Raw genomic sequence first — 24,565 nt, forward strand, 5'->3', positions numbered from 1 at the left:
AATGTTTCCGGTAGGTAACCAATAAGTACTTTAATAGATATTAATATAAGTTCATTTCTTTTATAAAAAGTCTTGCTATTTTTACAGGAAGTATTTTATTATTAAGTATTACCTTATTATTAGTAACTACTATTTAAAACAGTCACATAAAGATACCTAACATTTGCCTTCGTGTTTAAATAATATGGTTGTACACCATCCCTAAACTATATTTACTTCATTCCACATATAGGGTATATCTGTAGAATAAATAAATATAGCGCTCTCTCTGTTCGGCTCTATCATTTGTATGGGTACGCAACAGAGAGAGCGCTATACTAACTTACTCGCGGAATGAACTAAATACAGCGCTCTTTATTTGCCTCTAACATTTGTATGGGTATGTAACCGAGAAAACGCTATACTAACTTATCCGCGGAATAAAGTTATTATAGCGCTCTCTCTGTTTTTTTTTTGGGATTAGGTAGAGAGTGCTATATTAACTTAATTCCGCGGACAGGGTATAAAATTGACAGGTATAATAATTATTGCTATCCTTTTCCGCACGGAATAACGTGAAAAGATAAAGAATAGCACTATTTTTTAGATTTTCAATTTAGTTTAATTTAGGTACTTTATGTACCTACAACCGAATTAGCACTATAGTTTTCCCGGCATCCGAGAAGGCAAGGATGCTGTACAAATTAGTTTTAAACGGGCTTAGGCGTAGAAAGTAAGACATTTTTGTATATGGTTTGTATTCTACAGGGGGTGACATGCTCAGTTTGTGAGCAAACTCCTAAAAAAAATAAGATGAAAAAAGTAACTATTAGATATCAAGTTATAAATTAATATTTTAAAGAACAAGAACGCAACTGTCTAAATAATCGTCACATATTCCATTGCTTATTTTAAGATTTAGTAATTATTCCAAAGGCAAAGTTCAGATGGTCAAAAATTAAAGCGATTTATAACACAAAAATGTTATTATAATGTTACCCATTCTCAATACGCATTTAAGTTAATATCACGAGGCTCAGAATTAGGAATAACAATTTATTTACTCACTACCCGGGTCTTCTTCCCTCTTCTTTCTTCTTTCTTCCCTCGGGTCAACTTGCACCAATCTTCTAAGTGCGTTTAATTTAATTTCTATCCCTACACTTTTTTTACCAACCCTGGAATAAACTATAGAAAAACTAACAGCATTCAAAAATTTAACTGATCCAGTTAAACTTTGATGAAATTAAGCAGTTTGGTACAAGTGGGCCTTAGCCACTGTAGACAATCTATTTACCTTATTTCTGTTACCTTTTCACTTCGCCATTAATAGACGAACATGGAGCATTTTGTTTAATCTAAACTGCCTACCCTTTATATATGGAAACCTAGATTCAGAATAAATATAGCATGGAAGTAATAATCGACATACGACATATAGTTTATTTTGCATCTGTATGCTAGTGCTACATATATTATAAATTATGCTTTCGAATTATTTTGTCTGATTTTCAAAAAATTGGCAACATTTGTCCCAATATTATAGAGAGCAGATACCATCTCTATCTACGAAGTAGTACTTAAAAATTCTTTGATTACCTTATTTAGAATGCTGTGGTTCTATAAATCCCATCTCATGACCCACAGGCCGTTCACTTAATATACCCTAAATTCTAAGGAATAAAGCAAACAAAGCAATGGTGCCAACATGACGGCAGAGGGCAAGTTATAGTGAAAGTCTGCAATTGCCTGGAATATTTGATGTTGTCCAAAACTTGGTTTAAAGTAAAAAATTGCGTGCACTTTCATCTTAGGCTCTTGACGTACTGCATCCGATCCGAATCCGAGAACTCGCGATCCGAAGGAGCCGTACGACTATTAAGGGTTGTGCACTATAGATCCGAATTCATTTTCCAAAGCCGGAAAGCGCTCACCTAATGCGCACCAGCACATACAAATACTTACAATACATAACTTCTACTAGCTACTTCGGATCGGATGCAGTGCGTAAAGAACTTTAGTCTGCATTAATTTCAGCCTCTATGGCTAAGGAAACAACATTGTTTGCCAAAACATTGTAAAATATAATGCATATTTTGAGAAAAGACTAGCCATATTTGCTCTACTTATGTGTCAAATGACAAAAGTACAGTAGGGCGATTTCGTAAAACCTGCATCAATCATTATTACAATCTCAATTGTTGTGGTTGGCTCAATTTGTGCGATTCTTGTTACAACAATGCATTGTAGCCATGGTGAGCGAGCATCTACCAATCAGAGGTTATTGCGATCGAGACATTGTAGCTGTCACTCTACCGCAATCGAGACCCGGTACTTCACTCACTTAGAAGTACAAAAAGCACTTAGAAGTACAAAAAGCGAGGCGAGTCCTTCCAAAAATTTATTCACTAAACATAATATATCTACACCAAAATATATGAAATTCCGAATTTCAAAATATTTTGTTTGGCAAACGAATATGAATATTGTATTATCCGTAGTTTTAAGTACTTGTAACATACAAAAGATAACATTAGCATTTTAATAATAGTCAACAATGTCAGTTCGCGATGCAACTCTTTGCAATTTTATATAAATAGGTACTTACATAGATATCTAAGAAACATTGTAAATTATTTTCGAAATCTTGATTGAAAAAGAATGCATTTTAACACATAATAATATAAACTTCGAAACTATGATACATTTTGTCACTGTTTATCATTTGGCACACTTTTTCTGCGTGTGGGAGACTACAAACCAATTCCGGTTGCCTCCCAGCTAACATCGCAATGGTAATGCAAGCGGTTTAAAATTATTTGAATAGTATATGTACATAATTGTGGCAGTAAATATTGGTCTTAAGATCCCGCTATAGAACGACCTTCACCGAGCTGGTTAATGGATGAAACGTATTTTATATTCAATTTAATATGTCAATAAATATATTGCATATGGGTTGCATAAGAAATTTCAGTTCAGTATATGAGTAATTAATTATTATTTTAATAAAAACTTTGTTTTAATCATTTCACCGGTTTTTTTAATTGACAAATTCCATACCAATCGAAAGTAAAAAGCCCATAGAATATGCAAACGTTATTATAAAAAGGCAAATCGATACTAGTAACTTGCACCGCGTTAATGAATAAAAGTTAAATGAAAATAAACATTATATCATTAACCTAACGTTTGCATATTCTATGGGCTTCATACTCTCGATTGGTATGGACTTTGTGAAATGATTAAAAAAATTTTTTTTAATTATTAATTAATCATCCTGGATTGAAATTTTTTAGGCAACCCATATGCAATATATTTATTAAATTGAATATAAAATACGTTTCATCCATTAACCAGCTCGGTGAAGGTCGTTCTATAGCGGGATCCTATACTAATGGAGTCATCGGTATAGACCGGCGCAGGAAGCCGCCAGTTTCCGTATGTAGTCTCCCTTAAGTACTGAACTATAATGCGAGCAATACACCAATCTAGATTCAGTTCAATCTGTTATTTTGGATTGGTGCAATCGACACCGACGCGGTAAATGAAAATTTAAAAAAAATCATTCTCTGAAGTCTGACCAACAATTATTTTTATTTCAAAATTGATTAATCGTAGAATTAGTCTTTTAACTTAACATAAAATGTAAAGATAAAACATCATTATGAGTTTATATTGACAACATTTAAGTATTATAATACGATTTACAAAGTGGTTGGCACATAAGTTTCATTAATTGATTGCGTAGTTATTATGGTCCATAGAATAATCATAACATTTTTCTAAAATACCATCAGGTTGTTTGAATTCTAGTACATTCATGCATTTATCAAAAGTTAGTATATACTACATATTTGGTCATCAGAATATCAGAGGCCGCACCAAGACGAAAAACATGTTTGGAAGACGAAAAACGTAACATAAATTATTTCAATATTCAAAAACATGAATTCAAAGGAGAGTCTACATTCTACATCATTTAACACACTGTTATATAACAATTAAAGCCTGACCAGAAAATTAAAACACCTCGCCATTTTGCGGAAAACCCGTGGACTAATTTATACAAGACCATATACTTAGTGACCATAGACAATATACTAGTGGCGCCCCCAGAGCCAGTTTTCTATATTTCTGGTCAGGCTTTACATAATTTTGAGACATTGTTGTATAACATTTTTAAATAACAAGGCAGTCTACTTTTATAGGAAAAACATTTCTCAGATTTTGACTTTAATCAATTTATAGTTTACTTTAAGTGTAAATCACTAGGTACTACAATATAAAAAAGTAACTTGAAGTAATCATTGGAAGCTAACTGGAAGTTAAAGGGAATCCAAAGGGAAATTGAAACAGTTATAAACTTCAAAAAAATGATAACAAGAACTATTCAAAAACGTGAATTTAAAGGAGAGTCTACAGTCTACACTATTTAACAGATTGTTGTATATTTTGCAACATTGTTATATAACAATATAAAATAACAAGGCAGTCTACTTTTATAGGAAAAAATTGCTCAGATTTTCACTTTATCTAACATATTATTTTACATTAAAGTGTAAATCACTAGGTACAGTATACAAAGTAACTTGAAGTAATCATTGGTAGTTTAAGCCCACCCAAAGAGGAATCGAAACAATTCCTGCCAAACCTCCCTGTCAACCTACCTGCCAAATTTCATGATTCTAGGTCAACGGGAAGTACCCTGTAGGTTTCTTGACAGACCGACAGACAGACAGACAGACAACAAAGTGATCCTATAAGGGTTCCGTTTTTCCTTTTGAGGTACGGAGCCCTAAAAGCAACCTGAAAGATGTTCAAACCCCTTTAAAAAAAGTTCAATAGAGTGGTTCCTTTTGTATCTTTTACAAAAGTTTTCGGCTCATTGAAAATAAACCCTATCAGGATTAGAATCTCGCGATACGATTTGTTATCCTTATCGCCACAGTTAATGTAAGAAGTATATGATACAAAAGTAATGCGTAGATTATTCTGCGAAATCGTGTAGATATTGGGCAATAATATTATATGGATTTATCGTAGAAAAAATAAGTAGACTAAACAGGTATACATAGAGGATCAATAAATCTAGATAAAGCCGACACACTTATAAAACGCCAACCAACCCCACGTGGCGTAATGTGATTGAAAATAATTCGCGTCGGGATTCGATTCGATTTTGCTTGGATTTTTATTCGATTTTACAAGGAACAACATGCTTAATTTGCTATAATACGCCAAAACAGGCAAATCTGTCTGATACAAGTTGCGCTATGCTCCTGCCATTACACTACTAAACATTTTTTTTTTAATTTATAGACTAGCGCAATTGGCTGCAATCAGATCTGCTGGCGAATAATGATGCAGCCTAAGATGGAGCGCGCTTGCCTAGATGTCTTTTTATTAAAATTTAAAAGTGGAGGAGACAACTGATGCCGGAAGGGCGTTCCATATCGTAGCGGTTCGAATTAGAAACGGGGAAGCAAATCGCTTCCACGTCTCCGTGGAATTTCGACTACGTACGGGTGCAGTCTTTGACGATGCCTTGCGGTATGATAGTAGAAATATGAAGGAGGAACCAAGTCAGGATCAGTATTGGACACGCTCTCCGATTATAGCGAATTAAGCTTATCGTTCAAAATTAGGCAGGCAACGTAATGCCTACTTTTATTCAACATGTGATTTTATTTGACACTAAAGTGGCATAGAAATAATAATAAGGCGTTTTACAAGTGTGCGAGGCCCACAAAACATGTCAAAACTACGTACAGATATCTATAAATCTTGTAAAGGGAACGCCTAGAAAAATCGTCTAAAATGTTTCTATACAACTTTAGAGAGAAAAGATAATACATACCTAACTATAAATTCTTGATCCTATATCGATTTTTCATGGAATCATTTACCCTTTTGTGATTAATTCTAAACTTTATCACTTGGCTATAAAGTTTAAAACTAGTCAGCATTAAATTCTTCTAAAATACATTCTCAAACTATGTAAAGAATCAGTCATGGTTGTGCTAAAATTCTACATAATATTTTGAAAAAATTATAGGAGATAATTATTATGCCTGTTCAATTATTATTAATAACTAAATTGACAGGACTAAAAGAATATCATCATTGTGAAAACCGTCTGTCATACTGTCATTTTTGCTTAGATACATATACAAGAACAATTTATTTATTTTGGAATTTGAACATCAACTCAATAACTTTAAAATAGCAAATCTGTATAATTCGCTCAACAACAATAACATTCATCCTACTAACTATATCTAAAACTATAAAATGTCTAAAATTCATACTTTTGTTTTACATAAATTATGAAAATAGATATTATAGGTAGGTACACATAATTAAGCATTTGATTTAAGTCATGTTAAAATTGTAATAAAATATCTACACCTAAATAAAACTTAAAAAAAACAAGATTTGACAGTCTATAATGGTAAGGGCGCCTTCGCATTTGCAACAAAGTGCCACGCAGAGGCAGCGATAAATAAAAACGCGCGACTGCAGCACTACACCTGCGCTGCGGCCGCGCATCTGTTCATCGATCGAAATTATATGGCGCGCTTCAGCTGCGCTGCCTCCGCGCGGCACTTTGCGGCAAAGAAGGGACCCTAAATGCTTCTTTCATTAAGTAGATCTTCGCTAAAGACAAAAAACCCTTTAGCAATAATGTAACCGTAAATTCTACTCATCTAAAGTACAACTTTAACAAGCATTGTAAGTAGCAATTAGCAAAGCTATAAATTATCCTCCACAATAGAAAATAAATTTTACTGCAAAAAACTTGTAGATATTTTTAGAGTTATTTTAAATGGTTCAATTTAAGTAGAATTTGGATAAAATAAGAAGAATTTACAGCGACTTGTATTATAGATAAAATAGTAAGTAGAATTGAGAATATAATAATAAAATATATAAAATTAAAATACTACTGTCATTTGGTTTGCATTAAGAGCACTATAAATTCGAATATTACATAAAAATAACAGTATAGCAAACTAAACTATCACTGGATAAAGCATAATCTTATAAGTAGATAAGTTACCGGCTACTAAAGGTGCAGACACATTACTGTGTCGCGGTGCGTCGCAACGCTATCGTGCGCATATATCAACCAATCGAGCAATTTCTTGAGTCAGAGTGACAGAGCGCCACCTCTTCACGTCTCCGATCGCTTTCTGTCGCGTCACAAAACACTCAGTAATGAGTTTGCACCTTCATCCAGCTTTATGTGACACGTGTTGTATCCACGATATGCAAAGTTATAATACAAACAACTTTTGCAACAAAGCACTTCGAATGTCTTTGAGAAGTTTGTCTTAAGCTGGTCGCAAATCGAGAGGAGCTCAAGAGGCGTAAAAACTGCATGGCGCGCATTTTTTTGTCACTGAAAATGCGAATAATTTCAGAATTACTGACGCTGAATAGAAACAGCTACTGTTGCTAACGTCACACGTATTTCTTTGGCATGGCCGATGCGACCGACTCGTGCTACTGACCTTATTTGCAATTTCAGAACTGTGCGCGTTATGATCGACGCATGTCGTGTTTATACGGCTCTTACGGTTCGCCTCGAGTTTGCGATTGCGATCAACTGTAGATTGCTTATTAGAACAATCCATAGAGTACAAACCTTGCACTAAGTACAGTAAGTACTATATTTGTACCACTTTACGCCGTCTGGTGAACGCCAGTACGTATTCTATTCCCCACACTAGCACGCATGACATGATCATACCGTTTTGAACGTGGATACAAGTAGCAAAGCTACCCGTGTAGTCTCTAACGTAACCTGAAAAAAAAAAAAAAAATTTTTATCCCTGATTACTCCAATAAATACGAACAAATAATTTCCATTCCTTTATAAATGATTAATTTATAATCATGGCCGGCACCCATGAATGTAATAAACGGTCAAGCGCGAATCCGACTTTCACACGAAGTGTTCCGTACCATTGTACAAGAAAATATAACACTTTTTATTTCTTTTTAATTTTTATGCTTCCTGTCAGCTGATCAGCTTTTACTTTTATATATTTAGACAAATAAAATAATAAACAAAAAATGTGTTACCAATGAGTGGTCCAATGAGCACAACTAAGACCCCCTTGCTAACCATATGGAGGCCGAAAGCCGCGGGTAGCTTTTCCAAGGGACAGTACTCCGATATGGTGAGGGTGAAATTGCTGAGGCACATGCCTCGGAAGAACCCGCATATTGACAGCCAAATCATAAGCGGGACCCACTCTGTCTGTTCAGCTAGTACTGAAATAAAGAAACTTATTTTAACATACCTATGTAATCTGCCAGTGCATCCTCCTAGCCCGACAGATCGAGACTTTTTTAAGCATTTGTAAATCATTTTGTAATATAAAGAAATAAGTGAATAAATATCTGTATATATATACTTTCAAAGTCCTGACTGACTGACTGACTTTTATTATATCAATGCACAGCCTAAATCTGCTGATCCTAGAGACATGATATTTAGAGGGTGTGTTACTTGTAAAGAGTAGGATTTTGCTGAGATTCACCTCTAAGTGGGTTAAATAGGGGATTGAAATTTATGTAGTCCACGCGGATGAAGTCGCGGGCATAAGCTAGTTGCAAATAAACTTTGTAAAGCAGGAAATCAAAGCATGCAGTAATTTTTCTAATTTATTTTATATTCTTTTTTTTGTTTAAGTTTTTATACTAACTTATAAACACAGCCCAGTGATAAACTTAAAACTGATATTTTCGCTAGGTTAAGATGTGGGATTGAGAGCAATAACAAGTGGCGAACGAAATAGGACTAATCCTCTTTTAACACAAACACATTTTTTAATCGTGAATTATCGTAATCCTAATTTAAAATAGCTTCACAAAGTGCGTTTTTAAACTAAATCGTATATTCCTATACTAATGATCTTAAAAATGCAATCATAGTCTGTTTTGTTTTGCTGTCCTGTATTTAATTTCACGGATTAGTCAGGATCTGTTTGCCAGCTGCTCAATTGTGTCGTAACGTAACATGTATAAAAAATTAACCTCACCTGATCTCGTCGCGGCCAAGAAAAAACTTGACACAAAGAACACCATCTTCTTAGTTATATTTGTTCTATCAAAAATCGGCGGCAACACCAACCGCACACCAATATCAGATATGGCAGTTATGGACAGGCAAAACGCCGTGTCATTCATATTATAACCTAAATCCCTTATAAAGAATGGTGTCAACATCCTAAACTGTAGCTCCCCGCTCCAAAATAATGATAGCCCAAGTATAAGGTTCAAAAAGGACCAGTCCTTCAACAGATCTAAGTCCATAAGACTGACGAATTTTTTAAAGAAGCCTAGCTTCTTTTTGTCCTCAATATGCGCTGCTTTTTTGAAAGCCTTCATTTGTAACGCATCATCTTCTGCCGTCTAGAAAGAAAAACTATAATTATTTTGCTTTTTAAAACTAACTATACTTACACCCGTATTCACAATCATTACTATGAAATCGCAGTGTGCTCGAACGCATAGTGTGGATTCCACCAATCAGATTATCGGTAATTGACGTGACAAAATAATCTGATTGGTGGAACCACACACTGTGCGTTCAAGCGCACTGTGAGACCTCATAGTAATGATTGTGAATACGGGGTATATTATCATTTTGAATAGAAGCAGAATAAATTATGACGTGCGTACGTTTTACGTATTTGCTTGCGTGCAGGTTTGCGTGCGTGTTTACATACTTGGTATAGTGTGCGTGTTTGCGTACGTGTATTATCATAGGCAAATATTTGTGAAACAAAGTTTAATGTACAAAACTTGTACTTACATCAAGATACAGCTGAAAATAACTTCCAGTGAAGTCCATATTAGATATATTCGATAACACAGATACTTTTCTCTTCCTAGCCTCCTCGCTCATACTGCTGCTGGAGGTCACCCTCTGCATCGCGCCCACTGACGCGGCAGTTGTCAACCCTGTGCCCAGTTTGGCATTAATTTCGAAGTCTTCTAACGGTTTGTCACAGGTTTTTGCTCTCGGAAGACCGACCGTCCTCACGGATGGATGGTTCATGTTCCCGTGGGAACGCTGTTTGGTTAGCTTTGGCATGGGATGCGTCACGAGTGGGTTTATCATCTCGAACTTGTCATCAGCTTCTTCGTCGCTTTCTTGGATGCACTCCATTTCCTACAAACAAAGAAATCTAAAATCGTTTGATGATAATGTACGGTAAATAAACGAGAAAATGTTCAAATCACTTATTTATCACTTTTTTATTATATTGCGTTACACATCTTTTAGAAATTTGTACTAGATACTCCTGTAAGTAAATTATTCTAGCCAATAATGTAAGCCAATTGGATTACGAACTCGCTTTGACTGATCAGTCTTCATCAGTCTAGATGTAAGAAGGCAATAAATACTTCAAACTACTCGAATCCAAACTTACTAACAGCTTTTGATGTTTTTTTACTACATACTTATAAAACAAGGCTCGCACTTAATACTTGTATAAACTAACCTTTACAAGTTGCATCTCACAATCCACGGGTTCATCTATAAGATGCCGTTTTACTGGCTGCAATAAACACGACCCCAAAACAGCATGGAAGCTCATACCTCCCAAGATCACCACCGTCCACCTAAATCCGTATTCTCCGAGTAAAATTTTGATCAGCTGAGGCATGACCATGAGGCCAAAACCAGTCCCAGCCATGGACAGACCGACAGCCTGCCCACGCTTCTTTGAGAAGTAGTGATTGAGTGAAACGAATGACGATGACGATGCGAGTCCCACTCCAAGCCCTGGAATACAAAATACTCTTAGGTGAAAAAAGAATAAACTAATTGAATATTTTTAAATCCAGCAGCCTACATGGATATTACGAAATAATATCTTATAGCTGACATTTGGGGAAAAATCTGAAAACCGTGAATTTAGGGTTAGATCACACAAAAAAAATTAAACTGGTCATGAACTAATAATTAGTATTTTCAACTTTGGAAGTGAGATAACTATATCAAGTGGGGTATCATATGAAAGGTCTTCACCTGTACATTCTAAAACAGATTTTTATTTATTTTTATGCATCATAGTTATTGAATTATCGTGCAAAATGTCGAAAAAATACGACTGTAGTACGGAACCCTCATTGCGCGAGCCTGACTCGCACTTGGCCGGTTTTTTAATGCATATACCTACACCGATATTTTTCGAGATTTCTGGACCGATTTGCAAAATTTTTAAATTCACGCGCTGACAGCTTCTGACTCTATGATCACATCTGAATATGGTGTTGTTTAGTTTTGCTGATTCGGGGCGTTTTTTTTCGGATTCAGATCGGGCTCGATTCGAAGTGAAGATTCTTAGCCATTTTGCAGTCCATAAGATGGAACTTATTAAAGTATACCTATCTCAGAGACGGTATTTTATAATGGTGATTACTGTAGTAAATTATAGATTTTAGTCAGGGTAAGCAATTTGTAACGAAACTCAATCTAAACACTTTCTTATTGAGTGCAATCTTGTAAGTCAATTTGCTGTAATTACTTACCTATTACTTATCATTTTTCAACGAAGCTTAGCAATAAAAATTATCTAGTACAAAGTAAAAAACCTTGATATCAACAAGATCGCAATCTCTGAAGATCTTCTAATCTACTAAGTACCTACTAGGTACCTTTCAATAGCTTGCATAAAAAAATGAGGACAATTATTGTTTCTATGTCAAGACCGCGAGCACCACTCGATCCTATCATATATATTAATGTGATCTTTTCATATCTGTATTTAATACTTATCAGTAATAAAAATCTATAGATCTTAAACATTTATAATATAATAAATAGGCTAATCTTTGAAGGTATACACTACTTCATAACCATATTATACTCGTAAATATTAAATAGATAAGTAATTACTATACTACTCTACATACTTACTTAGTTAATCTACTTATTCGATTGAGACAAAATTACGTTTCGAAAATGCATAATTAGTAATTACTTAATCCAACTTCGATCCACTAGAAGCAGAGAATGTTATTATTTTATGAATAAAGCTGTGATAGCTGTGATAGATAGATAGTGGTTATCCTGAACACAGGTTATTCTCATTTTGAGTTTTGTAGTTTCAAGGCCTACCTACGGTCTGTATTTTTTTTAAACTGTGATAGACTAGTGGTTAGGACGTCCTCCTTCTAATCGGAGGTCGGGGGTTCGATCCCGGGCACGCACCTCTAACTTTTCGGAGTTATGTGCGTTTAAATTAATTAAATATCACTTGCTTTAACTGTGAAGGAAAACATCGTGAGGAAACCTGCATGCCTGAGAGTTCTCCATAATGTTCTCAAAGGTGTGTGAAGTCTACCAATCCGCAAATGGCCAGCGTGGTAGACTATGGCCAAAACCCTTCTCACTCTGAGAGGAGACCCGTGCTCTGTAGTGAGCTGGCGATGGGTTGATCATAATGGGCACAGTTGGGCACAGCCCCCGCGCTAACCCGGTGCGGGCGAGCGCGGGTGACGTGCGGGTGTGCGGGGCGTCCCTCCGGCTCATACCCCGATTGTCATCTTGACCTGTCACGGACTATACCTATAGGTTTCAGAAATTATTGACCTTCCAACCCGAGCGCGAGAGTAGCGGGTTAAAGTTCTAGTATTAATGAGATAAGAATTTCAACACGTTTGTTTGCAGAACGAACTTAGATAACCTACCGCTTAAGAGGCAATCAGCAGGCCGAGCTAAGAATACAATTCTAGTAAACGCTGTCTCTATATCATATTATAGTGATTATATATATAGCTATATGTGAGGCATAGTTCATATATTTCCGGAGCATAAGGAAAATGGAAGATGTGCAACTGTTTCCTTAATAATGTATTCATATTATTTACTGTTATGATAGATTTAATATGAATTATTCAATGATGATGATGATTCCATTGCCGAGTTCAGCAAGTGCGAGTGGATCTCTGTTCATGACCGTGCGCTCGGCAAAAGTTATCCAGATTCATCAAATTCTTCAATACCAATAATATGTATTATTGTATATCAATAATCTGAGGCATTCAAAATCGAATCAAATAATTTATTCAAATTGAGCCTCATTGTACACTTTGATTGTAAAATTGTGGAATTTGTTAGATAATAAATAATGTAATGTAGATAATTAATTACGTAAACTAAAAACTAAACCTACGAGTGTTCCAAACGCGCTCAGTGTCTGATAAGAGCCCAGAGAAATTATATTTAAAAAAAAACAGTCAGGTGCGAGTCATACTCGCGCACTAAGGGTTCCGTACTAGTGATATTTTTTCGACATTTTGCACAATAAATCAAATACTATTTGAAACTATTCATAAAAATAAATAAAAATCTGTTTTACAATTTACAAGTAAGGCCCTTTCATATGATACCCCACTTGGTATATTAATCTTACTTCGAAAGTTGAACTTACAAATGATTTGTTCATGAACACATTTAAATATTTTTTTAATGATGTAACCACAAATAGAGATAGACCTACCTACCTGCCAAATTTCATGATTCTAGGTCAATGGGAAGTACCCTATAGGTTTCTTGACAGACACGACCGACAGAGACAACAAAGTGATCCTATAAGGGTCCCTTTTTTAACCGACTATGGCAAATTCAAAGGGAAGGGTTATGATTTTAGTTCCTTTTAAAGTACGGAACCCTAAAAATAATATCCCGTCGTGCAAAATCTCAGCGAAAAATGTTCCAAGAAAGTCTAGAGCATTATTGTCTTTCCACTCATATGAGTTATTTATACATGGGTTGTAATATTATAATGGCATGCATGTAGTTAATAAATCACTATAGCTTTTTTTAAATGACATATTGCCTTGATATTGTTACGCGAAAAAGATAAGCATGTGGTATTTAATCATCGTTAGATAGAGCTGTCGTTTTGGATATTTAACAAAAATTAAAAGTTTATCATAAAAGCAAAAGTGAATCTTGCAAAATTTAACTACAAGAACCCCTTTCCAATAATAATAATTCACTCAACATACCTACCTATAGGTACGTGCCGTAATCGATTTTGGAAGCGGTCAGTGGAAGAACACTATAAAAACCTTCAAGAGATAAAGAATAATGACAAGTATTTTAGTCGAAAGTAAAACTGCATTGAAAGACAAAAAGTGTCGTACCTACTTGATTCATTTTATAGCAAAAAAAGTAGTCTCGTAACATTTTCAGTTTTCGCATCACATATTCTTAATATCTAATCCTTCCTTATTAAAATACATTACTAATAGCTGCTACCTGCTACCTACTAGGTTATCTAAAATAGTCTCCACCTATTCTAGTTTGTATGTAACATTGATATGCAAACTAAAGCCCCGGAGCCAAGCTGTCTGCAAATCTTGCGGTTTCTGAGGACAGCATAATGTTGCAGTGATGTAATAGGAACAACTGATGTGCAAATATGCATTAATTACTACACGGCAAGTGAGTCACGGCCGGTTCCAGTAAGACGATAATTATGGTAAAACCATAAATAGGCATGACGGAAAATATCTACTTTGTCGGAAAAAAAATTACTATTTTATCTGTCAATCTTACGAAAGTGACACACACGTACGCTCGCACGCACACATTTACGCAGCGCACGAATGCCATCTGTTCGTACGTAGTACGCACTACGCACGGAATGATTTGGTTCAAAATCTACTAGCTGCCTAACATACAGGGCGACAAGGCTATCATGGCGCGTGGCGAAAATCGAAACTAACGTTGCCGTCATGTCGTTCTTGTTTGAATATTCTAAGGCTTTGTTCTCCAATAGCGCCCCCTGTCAATGTCATTAAGTGCCAAGAGATCCTTGTCGCACTGTAGAGTATCATTTAACTATAACATAGAGTAATGAAACAAAATACATAGGATGAACCGTAACAATTCACCATTTACAATCACACCATTTCAAAACGACTTCTAAAAATCCTACTGAAGAACTTACATGCATATTACATGATATAGTGTGTCTGTTTGTCTGTTACCTTTTCACGACTAATCCATTTAACCAATTATAACGTTTGGTACAGAAAAGCTTGCTTGCATCCCGAGGCTACTTTTCATCCCGGAAAATCAATAAGTACCCATGGGATACTTAAAGGTCCATTCGTGTAACCAATTTTAACGTTTGGTACAGAGATAGCTTGCATTCCAGAGACAGCCATAGGCTACTTTTTATCCCGGGATTTTTAAAACCTAAAACAATGCAGGCAAAGCCGCGGGCATCAGCTAGTTTACTAAATAATCAGTTTAGCATCAATAAAGCGTACCTATACTGCAGGCGAACCAAAAGTATCACAAACGAGTTAAAAATAATATTAGAATCAGTTAGAACGTTGTATAGTCTAACTGAGAACACTTTTGTTTTTACTGCTTTGTGGTTTTTATTACCTACTTGATTTGAGTTTTATTGTGAAACTTTCTACTTCATGCAACCTTATCTTAGTTACTTGCAATAAACAGATTCCCTCATTGTTGCTACTTTGGCAAAAAATTACGTCACGAAGTACTATTGCCTTTGTCACCATAAAAATGTAGTCTACCCTTTTATGGTCTACGCAACTAAATTGCTTTAATTTTAAGGCCTACGTATTGCTTATTTCATTTAGATTTAGAGTTAAAAATCAATTTTTCTACTTAGATATTAAAACGGTTATAGATTTCTTTACAATTTGCTTACCCTGGCTGAAATCCAGTTTAATTTGACTTACAAGGTCGCATATCCGAAAAATCTGTCAGAAAAAATCTGATCCGCGTTGGAAGGCACTCAGCTTATACTTTTTGTACTAGACCCACATATTTTTTCCGGATCGTCCTCTTCTGATGCTCACCGGGTGCACGCCAACCGGACGTCCAAAAGCCGGATCAAATTGCCGGAAAACTCTCTCCATACGTTCTGTACTAGATGGTCTAGTAAAGAATGTATAGAGAGAATTTCAACGGTTGTCAAACGTGCATCAAAAAGTTTTCTGACAGATTTTTTATGATAATATGCAACGTGCCACCTCACAACCTATTTGATCAAACTTACCTCCTAATATACTGTACGTGGCCAAAATATGGGCCATGCTGTTCGCAGGTGCGGTGAAGAGAAGACCAAGGGTACATATCACGGAGCCGACTAAGCAGACCTTTCTGTACGAGAAGGTCTTTATAACGGGGCCCACGAAGAAGCCGGAGAAATTCACTACACAGTCCAGTGTACTGGCGATGACTGCTGCGCCGGTGGTGTGGACTCCCAGGTCGTCTAATAGATCTTTGAAGAGAAGACCGAAGGAGGGCTCGAGGGAACGTGTTGAGAACTGGAAACAGAAAAAAAGTAATTAAAAGACGTTGAAGATACAATCAACAGTGATATAATAGATTGATACCTTAGTTAGCCGTTGAATAGATCATTAAAGGCTAAAAAGGTAGAAGCACGGACGCAGAAGGTAGGATTTGGAGAAATAGGAGTGCCGCTTTAAAAATATTTCTATTTCTCTCTGGATTTTTTTTGTACGGGATACTCTATCTTGATGACAATTATTTTGATTGAATAAGAGTAAGCAAAATTAGAGAGGAAATGAATATGTATTTTACAAATACTTGACTACTACAAGTGATGATCTTACATACATGCGGCAATTGATTTATGTACATAAATTTACCTATGTACAATATTTAAAGTTTTCTTCTTTGTGGGAATTGTTTTATCTCTGGTAACATTAAGAAACGTCAGAATTCCACGGAATTAAAAATCAGACTATAGTTAAAAATAATAAAATCCTACTGCCCTCAAAATATAGTTAGACATCGAAATTATGTGACTGCAGCATCGTTTTTATTATTATGGAAACAGCATTGGTTTACTTATGGACGTCTGCGTGGGAAGACGTCCTTGCTAAAAGAATACCAAACTTGAATATTGTTCAATATAAAATACAAACAACCTTTAAATGGATGCATTTACAATATGTAGGTACAAATTGTTTGTTTTCAGATTTGAATCCACTCACAAGGAAACTGTGTACTTTTTTTGTTAATTTATGATAATAATATAGGTATATAATATAATTATATTGTGATAATAATTTGGAAAACGTAATATTTGATGTCATATCTATAATTTCTACGACATGATAGTCACAGATAGATAGATAGATAGAAGCAGTTCACACTTTGACAATGCTATAACTTACCAATTGAGACAATAAGATGCGTTGGAAACGCATCTATGGTCTAAATATGCAAGTAATTTATTCACGAGTACACCATACTACAAAGCTAATAATTAATATTGGATGAATAACTAACATCATTTCAAATTAAAGAGGTTAGTAGAATTTCTTTAACTTTTACCATAATTATCAGATTAATTCCGAACCAGTGGTAGATGCAGCTGACGATTCAAAAATATTTTTAAAAGTTTAACTGAATAAAAATATTATTTATTATTTTAACTATCTAACCATACAAACAAATCATAATTTAAACCAAATTCAACTCATGTTAAATAATCTAAATATATAAAAGGAAAAGGTGACTTCACTGATTTATCAACGCACAGCAACTACTGGACAGATCGGGCTGAAATTTGGCATGCAGATAGCTATTATGACGTAGGCTAAGAAAGGATTTTTGAATATTCAACCCCTAAGGGGTTGAAATAGGGGTTTGAAATTTGGGTAATCCACGCGGACAAAGTCGCGAGCATAAGCTAGTTCTTAATAATCTAGAAGCAACTCTGTAGGTAGCAAATAATATCAAATTTCTTGATTTTATAAGGATGTTTGAAAAAGAAATCCTGGAATATCTTCGTCACCTTTGGTAACGTAATCAAAATGTAACACTCTTATTCATCATTGCACAAAAGGAAGGCAATCATGAAAGTTGAAGCTATATAAATGTAATCGAAACAATAATGAAGCCATAGCCGGCAATAATTGTGTCACTCAAGACAAGAGCATGTGACCGCTAGATATTTCATATACCTTAGTAAATAGTAACTTTTCATTATTACTTTGATAGTCAAGGACCAGTTGAGATAACTCACAATAGTCACGCTCTCGTAATCTATACAACGTATTGTACCGAAACTGACACTTTCTGGAAAAGAAAGCTTTAAGCTTTTGAAAATATATTGTAGACTTAAAAATACTAAATAATATAATGAAAATTAGCTATGTTCATATAAGTTATTTCGTAGAGAAGATTGGTTTCATAATGCGTTTATTGATCGATCGTAAAATCGTAGTATACAAGAAAGTAAGACTCGTGATTACTCAAAACCGCGCGGCGCATAAAAGTAGGAATTTGCAACTGGCTGGCTAAATTTTAAATCAAACAACATGAAACTCTTTCTATTTCTTTCTTGAAAAACAGAGAATATACAACAAAGAAGAAGGAAGAATATCTTCCACCCGATTACTATTAACATAATGCATACTTAAGTGGCAATACAATTAAAGCAAACATCATCATCATCATCATCATCATCAGCCTGTGGACGTCCACTGTTGGACATAGGCCTTCCCTAAAGAGCGCCACCACACCCGGTCCTCGGCCTTCCTCTTCCAGCCATTTCCCGCCAGCCTCTTTATATCGTCGGTCCATCATGCTGGAGGGCGTCCCACTATACGCTTGCTTAAACGCGGTCTCCACTCAAGGACTTTCCAGCTCCAACGGCCATCGCCTCATACATACAAAGCAAACATACTAGGGAATAAACGTAATCATAAGTGTTTTGAGAATAACAACTGAAACGTACTAACATGGTGTATAGTTATACTGTACACCATGTACTTTGTACAATGAGGTAACTAGTACAAGTATAATATGGAACTAGCTTATGCTCACGACTTCGTCCGCGTGGACTACACAAATTTCAAACCCCTATTTTCAAAAATCCTTTCTTAGCGGATGTCTACATACGTCATAATAGCTATCTGCATGTAAAATTTCCCCCTGATCCGTCGAGTAATTTGAGCTGAGCGTTGATAGATCAGTCAGTCAGTCACAGCGCACAGAAAATCGTGGAAGATTCCATCTTTCCTTATACGGGAGCTGTAAGAATACGCAACATAAATATCAAGGACCAGCCGCAGACATAACAAAATCGTATACCTAGTTTTTTGGTAAATGGTTATATGACGCAAGACGGAGTAAACGAATGAGGACACCACAACATTGAAATTAAAGGATTGCCTTTAGCCGATAGCAGTTGAATACTTATGTAATTATATTTATTGATTTAAAGTTTAAAATCCCTAGTTAATTCAAAATTTGTTAATATATAATTCAAAAGTTAAATTGTGGTATTGTAATCGATATCTCTTGACAGTGGCATAAATCTCCACCTCGCGAGTTTCTGAGGGTTCGACTTTAGATTTGACTAGTATTATAATTATAACATTTTGTGCTCTCAGAACATTCATTTTAAACACTAAAATAATTATATTTAGTAACTAAGTAAAAATCATGGATGTATCATTATTACTGATAAAAATGTTGTACCAATACCCTGTCCTATCAGGCATCGTTTAGGCCTGAAAAGCGTTATAAATAAAACAAGATACCTACTTTATTAATTTAAGCTGTAATATTACTAAAACCAGCCAAGTGTGAGTCGGACTCGCGCACGAAGGGTTCCGTACCATTATCTATAAAAACGGCAAAAAAACACGTTTATTGTATGGAAGCCCCCGTTAAATATTAATTTTATTGTTTTTAGTATTTGTTGTTATAGCGGCAACAGAAATAGGTACTCATCAGGGAAAATTTCAACTGTCTAACTATCAGTTCACGAGATACAGTCTGGTGACAGACGGACGGACGGACAGCGGAGTCTTAGTGATAGGGTCCCGTTTCACCCCTTGTGTACGGAACCCTAATTACCATGCTTATGACTTTGACCTAAAACCTTATAGAATATAGATAATAACTTACAAGCAATTTATAAGTTATTCAAGTGTTATGAATATATACATAATAAATGATACATAAGTACGCCTCTCACATTTAATACCTATTTTATATTCTACTAATAATAGTAGTGATACGTAGAATGCGATGCTTTATCACATTTTAAAAGAACTTCCTAGGCCTCGGCTATTCATCACTAAGTAACTACAGGGAACTAAGCATTAATAAGCTGCTTTATTTTGGTATGCAAAATAGAACCAAACGTCATGGTTCCCTTTAGCAAGAAAAAGTCAAACATAACTTTTCATGTTTATATTTTAACGAGAACCACGTGGTTTGGTTCTATTTCGCGTGATGAAAATCCTGAAGATCTGTAGGTACTATGCGACATGGGCCCGTTTAGTTTAACTCTGTCTAGGGTTGGTATCTTTGGCAGCTTTCATTATTATAAGTAAAAACTGTTTTAAGCAGCTTGGATATTCCTTCAATATGTGAAAGCTGATCCATAGATTCTGTTGGTACCAATAACTCAATTTCACCAGTTTGGTGGGTTGATTCTAGTTTGCATAACTACGTCCATATGAGCAGTCTCATCTTGGGACTAACGGAGGCTGTCTGATTGTGTCTGCATCAAACTCAACTATCGGACTAGAGACTCCTCTGAGCTCGACCATAACTGGCAAATATTATGGTATCCCTGGATGAGGCTGCATAACTACTTGAGCTATTGTAACTGCCTCTAATGGTAACTAAATTTACGGATTATAATGAACACCTATTCGGAACATGTAGATTGTAGACTGATCTCGATAAGCTATTTCCTCCATGTATCTACGAGTGATATAAGATGATCGATAAGGCATGTCTTATAAAGTGTAGGACAACTACGATATATACTATATAATACTTACTATAATAATAATAATAATAATTTATATTTAATAATTATTAATAATAATTTATAATTCTGTTGTTTTTTATTTTATTTTATTTTTTGTTGTTGTTCCTGTTACTTTAATTTTTGTTGTTCCTGTTATTTTAATCTCTGTTGTTTCTGTTATTCTATCGTTTGTTGTTTCTGTTACTTTAGTATATTCTGTTGTTTATTTTATTTTATTTTTTGTTGATCCTGTTATTTGATTTTCTGTTACTGTTACTTTAATTATTTTGTTGCTTCTGTTATTTTATTGTTTGTTGTTTTTTTTTTAATATGATAAAAATGAGAAAAATAAATAAATGAGAGAGAAATAATCTATACTATTATATAAAGAGGTAATGTCGTTAAGTTTGTTTGTAGGGGGTAATCTCTGGAACTACAGAACCGATTTTGAAAATTCTTTCACCAATAGACAGCTACATTATTCCTGAGTGACATAGGCTATATTATACTTATACACGCGGGCGAAGCCGCGGGGATCAGCTAGTATATTATAATTCGTCGGATTATAAAAATATAGTTTGATAAGTAGTTCTTTGGGAATTCATTATATTATATACTAAGATAATAATATTTGCATTCAGATAATATGAGGAAAGATTAGTTGAAGTGGCCGATATCCTCAGCAGTCAAAATTTAAGTCTCATTACATTGGCTTGTATAAATAATCATAATCATAATCATAATCATAATCATTTATTTATTTTGCTCAGATATGGTAGGTACATGTAAATTATTTACATGGGGTCTTAAAAGTTAGGTAATCAGTTACATATCCTGCCAAGCATGGCGTGCAAAATTATTTCTAAATTATCTTCATAAATTATCTAATTTCATTAATATTGTTATGTCATCACTCATCATTTAAATGTTTTTAATAATTCAAATGTCTATTTCTATGCATGCATTATTTAAAATTTGTCATTAAAAAAATCATTAACACTATAATAAGTTTTATTTAGTAGAAAATTAAACAAATAACTTCTAAAAGATCTGAGGTTCATTCCATAGCTGTGCGACGGTAAATGGTTATAAATACGTATTGGCTATTGCCGTACAGTACACATTCTTGGTACAATATAAAGCCAATCTTTGAACTGGTAAACAAATTTTATTTTTATGTCTGCTCGTAGGTTTTATATCAGCTGTCTTCAGTTTAAAATATTGGGGATATTTACGAACAAAGATGCAAATTTCATAAATATATAAACAAGGGAGTGGCAATACTTTAAGTTTTTTGAATAGAGGCTTACAACTGTCAGTAAAATCAGCATTACAAATAGACCTGATACAACGCTTTTGCGCCTTAAAAGCTTCTTGTACATTGGTGGAATTTCCCCAGAGTATTATTCCATATCTTAACAAAGATGAGGCATATCCGTGATAGGCTAACAGTGATGCTTCAACCGAAACTATTTGTCGAATACGACGCAAAGCATAAACATATTTATGTAATTTTGTGCATAAATTCTGAATATGTGCCTTCCAATTACAATACTTGTCCATAGTAATTCCCAAAAAAACGATGTCATCTACTTCTTCAATTCTCACATCATTAAATTTTATATCAAGGTTTTGTGGTTTAGTTTTATACGTTTGAAATTGCATTATATTAGTCTTAGATATATTTACTTTTAGATTATTTCTATTAAGCCAGCCTACCACATCCATCAGTGCACTTTGTACTTCACTCTTTCTATTTTCACGTTGTTTAGATTAAATTAATAGGGTAGTATCGTCTGCGAAAAGAATGCATTCGTGTTTTATAGCGTCAGGGAGATCGTTTATATAAAGAAGGAAAAGTAATGGCCCTAGTACACTACCCTGCGGTACTCCGAATATATTTTCCCTGTAGCATGAACGAAACAATGTTTTACTATTTCCCACAAAACTACAGATTTCTACACATTGTTTTCTATCTTTTAAATATGATTTAAACCAATCTTGGGCTTGTCCTCTTATTCCGTAGCGTTCTAGTTTATTAAGTAAAATATCATGGTCAACATAGTCAAATGCTTTACTCATATCGAGGTAAACTGCTACCGGAGCTACACCTGCATTAAGACTTTCTGTTACTTTTTTAACTAATTCGAAGCATGCAAGAGTTGTTGAACTATTCTTTCTGAACCCAAATTGTTCTGGTTTTAAAATATTACAAGAGGAAAGGAAGCCATATAACTTATTAAACATGACTTTTTCTAAAATTTTCTAAATAAATCAAAATAAACAGTACAAGCTATATGACCTGAGAGCCAGCTAGTGCCAGTCCTTCCTTATTTTATAAAACCTGAAAGTTTCTCTGCGTACTGTCCCCAATACTGGGAGGAACGTTTGTTTGGATGTTTGTTTAGAATTTAGATCATGGTGGGATTTTGTAAAAAATCTTACGTCAAAGTATGAAGTCTAATTTTTTGTATATTTTCTTCAGGATAGTATTAGAAATCACGACATGCATTACCAGACACTTAATATGGTGGCAACCCCCAGTCAAACACCTTTAAACTTTAATAGATTTTTTACACCTTTATTACCTGTTATCTCCCAAAGCCACCATGATCCAACAAACATACAAACAACCGTTCCGCCCACTGTTGGGGACAATACGCTGATAAACTTTCAGCTTTTAAAAAATAAGGAAGGTCTGGCACGACTTTCAGCTTTTATAAAATACGGAAGGTCAAATATTTTTTGTTTATAAATAGGCCGCAATACGTACATTGACTAAGCTCTCTCCTAGACACACCATCCACGCCCAACCGCCATCAGGTGCGACCTTCCGCGTCGCCGGCGGCAGCATCTTCTCCGTCCCTTTGCTCTTCTCCACCGTCATTTTGCCCATTGTCACCTACTGTGACTTACAGTAGACAAATATTTTTTGTCTATAAATAGGCCGCAATACTTACATTGACTAAGCTCACTCCTAGACACACCATCCACGCCCAACCGCCATCAGGTGCGACCTTCCGCGTCGCCGGCGGCAGCATCTTCTCCGTCCCTTTGCTCTTCTCCACCGTCATTTTGCCCATTGTCACCTACTGTGACTTACAGTAGACAAATATTTTTTGTCTATAAATAGGCCGCAATACTTACATTGACTAAGCTCACTCCTAGACACACCATCCACGCCCAACCGCCATCAGGTGCGACCTTCCGCGTCGCCGGCAGCAGCATCTTCTCCGTCCCTTTGCTCTTCTCCACCGTCATTTTGCCCATTGTCACCTACTGTGACTTACAGTAGACAAATATTTTTTGTCTATAAATAGGCCGCAATACTTACATTGACTAAGCTCACTCCTAGACACACCATCCACGCCCAACCGCCATCAGGTGCGACCTTCCGCGTCGCCGGCGGCAGCATCTTCTCCGTCCCTTTGCTCTTCTCCACCGTCATTTGCCCATTGTCACCTACTGTGACTTACAGTAGACAAATATTTTTTGTCTATAAATAGGCCGCAATACTTACATTGACTAAGCTCACTCCTAGACACACCATCCACGCCCAACCGCCATCAGGTGCGACCTTCCGCGTCGCCGGCAGCAGCATCTTCTCCATCCCTTTGCTCTTCTCCACCGTCATTTTGCCCATTGTCACCTACTGTGACTTACAGTAGACAAATATTTTTTGTCTATAAATAGGCCGCAATACTTACATTGACTAAGCTCACTCCTAGACACACCATCCACGCCCAACCGCCATCAGGTGCGAC

At 35.4% G+C, this 24,565-nt stretch overlaps 1 protein-coding gene across 2 annotated transcripts; it reads right to left on the bottom strand.

The window, feature by feature from the left end:
* Positions 1–4: 4 nt before the first annotated feature.
* On the bottom strand, positions 5–24,004 carry LOC117983086 (monocarboxylate transporter 14). 2 transcript variants are annotated; one of them, XM_034969547.2, is made up of 7 exons: positions 23,762–24,004; positions 16,053–16,323; positions 10,503–10,786; positions 9,809–10,168; positions 9,033–9,405; positions 8,071–8,262; positions 5–7,789 (listed from the first exon to the last, which is right to left on the bottom strand). In XM_034969547.2, the coding sequence occupies exons 1-7, from the start codon at positions 23,882–23,884 to the stop codon at positions 7,653–7,655; spliced, it is 1,740 nt and encodes a 579-aa protein (XP_034825438.1). In that variant the 5' UTR covers positions 23,885–24,004; the 3' UTR covers positions 5–7,652. The 2 variants fall into 2 exon arrangements, with proteins under 2 accessions (XP_034825438.1, XP_034825437.1); XM_034969546.2 differs by lacking the exon at positions 23,762–24,004 and adding an exon at positions 23,575–23,723.
* Positions 24,005–24,565: the final 561 nt, after the last annotated feature.

Source organism: Maniola hyperantus, chromosome 6 (assembly GCF_902806685.2).
Source record: "Maniola hyperantus chromosome 6, iAphHyp1.2, whole genome shotgun sequence".
In the NCBI taxonomy this organism is placed as follows: Eukaryota; Metazoa; Arthropoda; class Insecta; order Lepidoptera; family Nymphalidae; genus Maniola; species Maniola hyperantus.

Excerpts from the sequence above, each read along its gene's own strand:
- LOC117983086 (XM_034969547.2), bottom strand. The coding sequence starts at position 23,884 with ATGGGCAAAATGACGGTGGAGAAGAGCAAAGGGACGGAGAAGATGCTG. Across the intron at positions 9,406-9,808 it reads ATTTTCAGCTGTATCTTGAT|ACGGCAGAAGATGATGCGTT; the intron begins GTAAGTACAAGT and ends TTTTCTTTCTAG. Across the intron at positions 8,263-9,032 it reads CTTGGCCGCGACGAGATCAG|TACTAGCTGAACAGACAGAG; the intron begins GTGAGGTTAATT and ends TCTTTATTTCAG.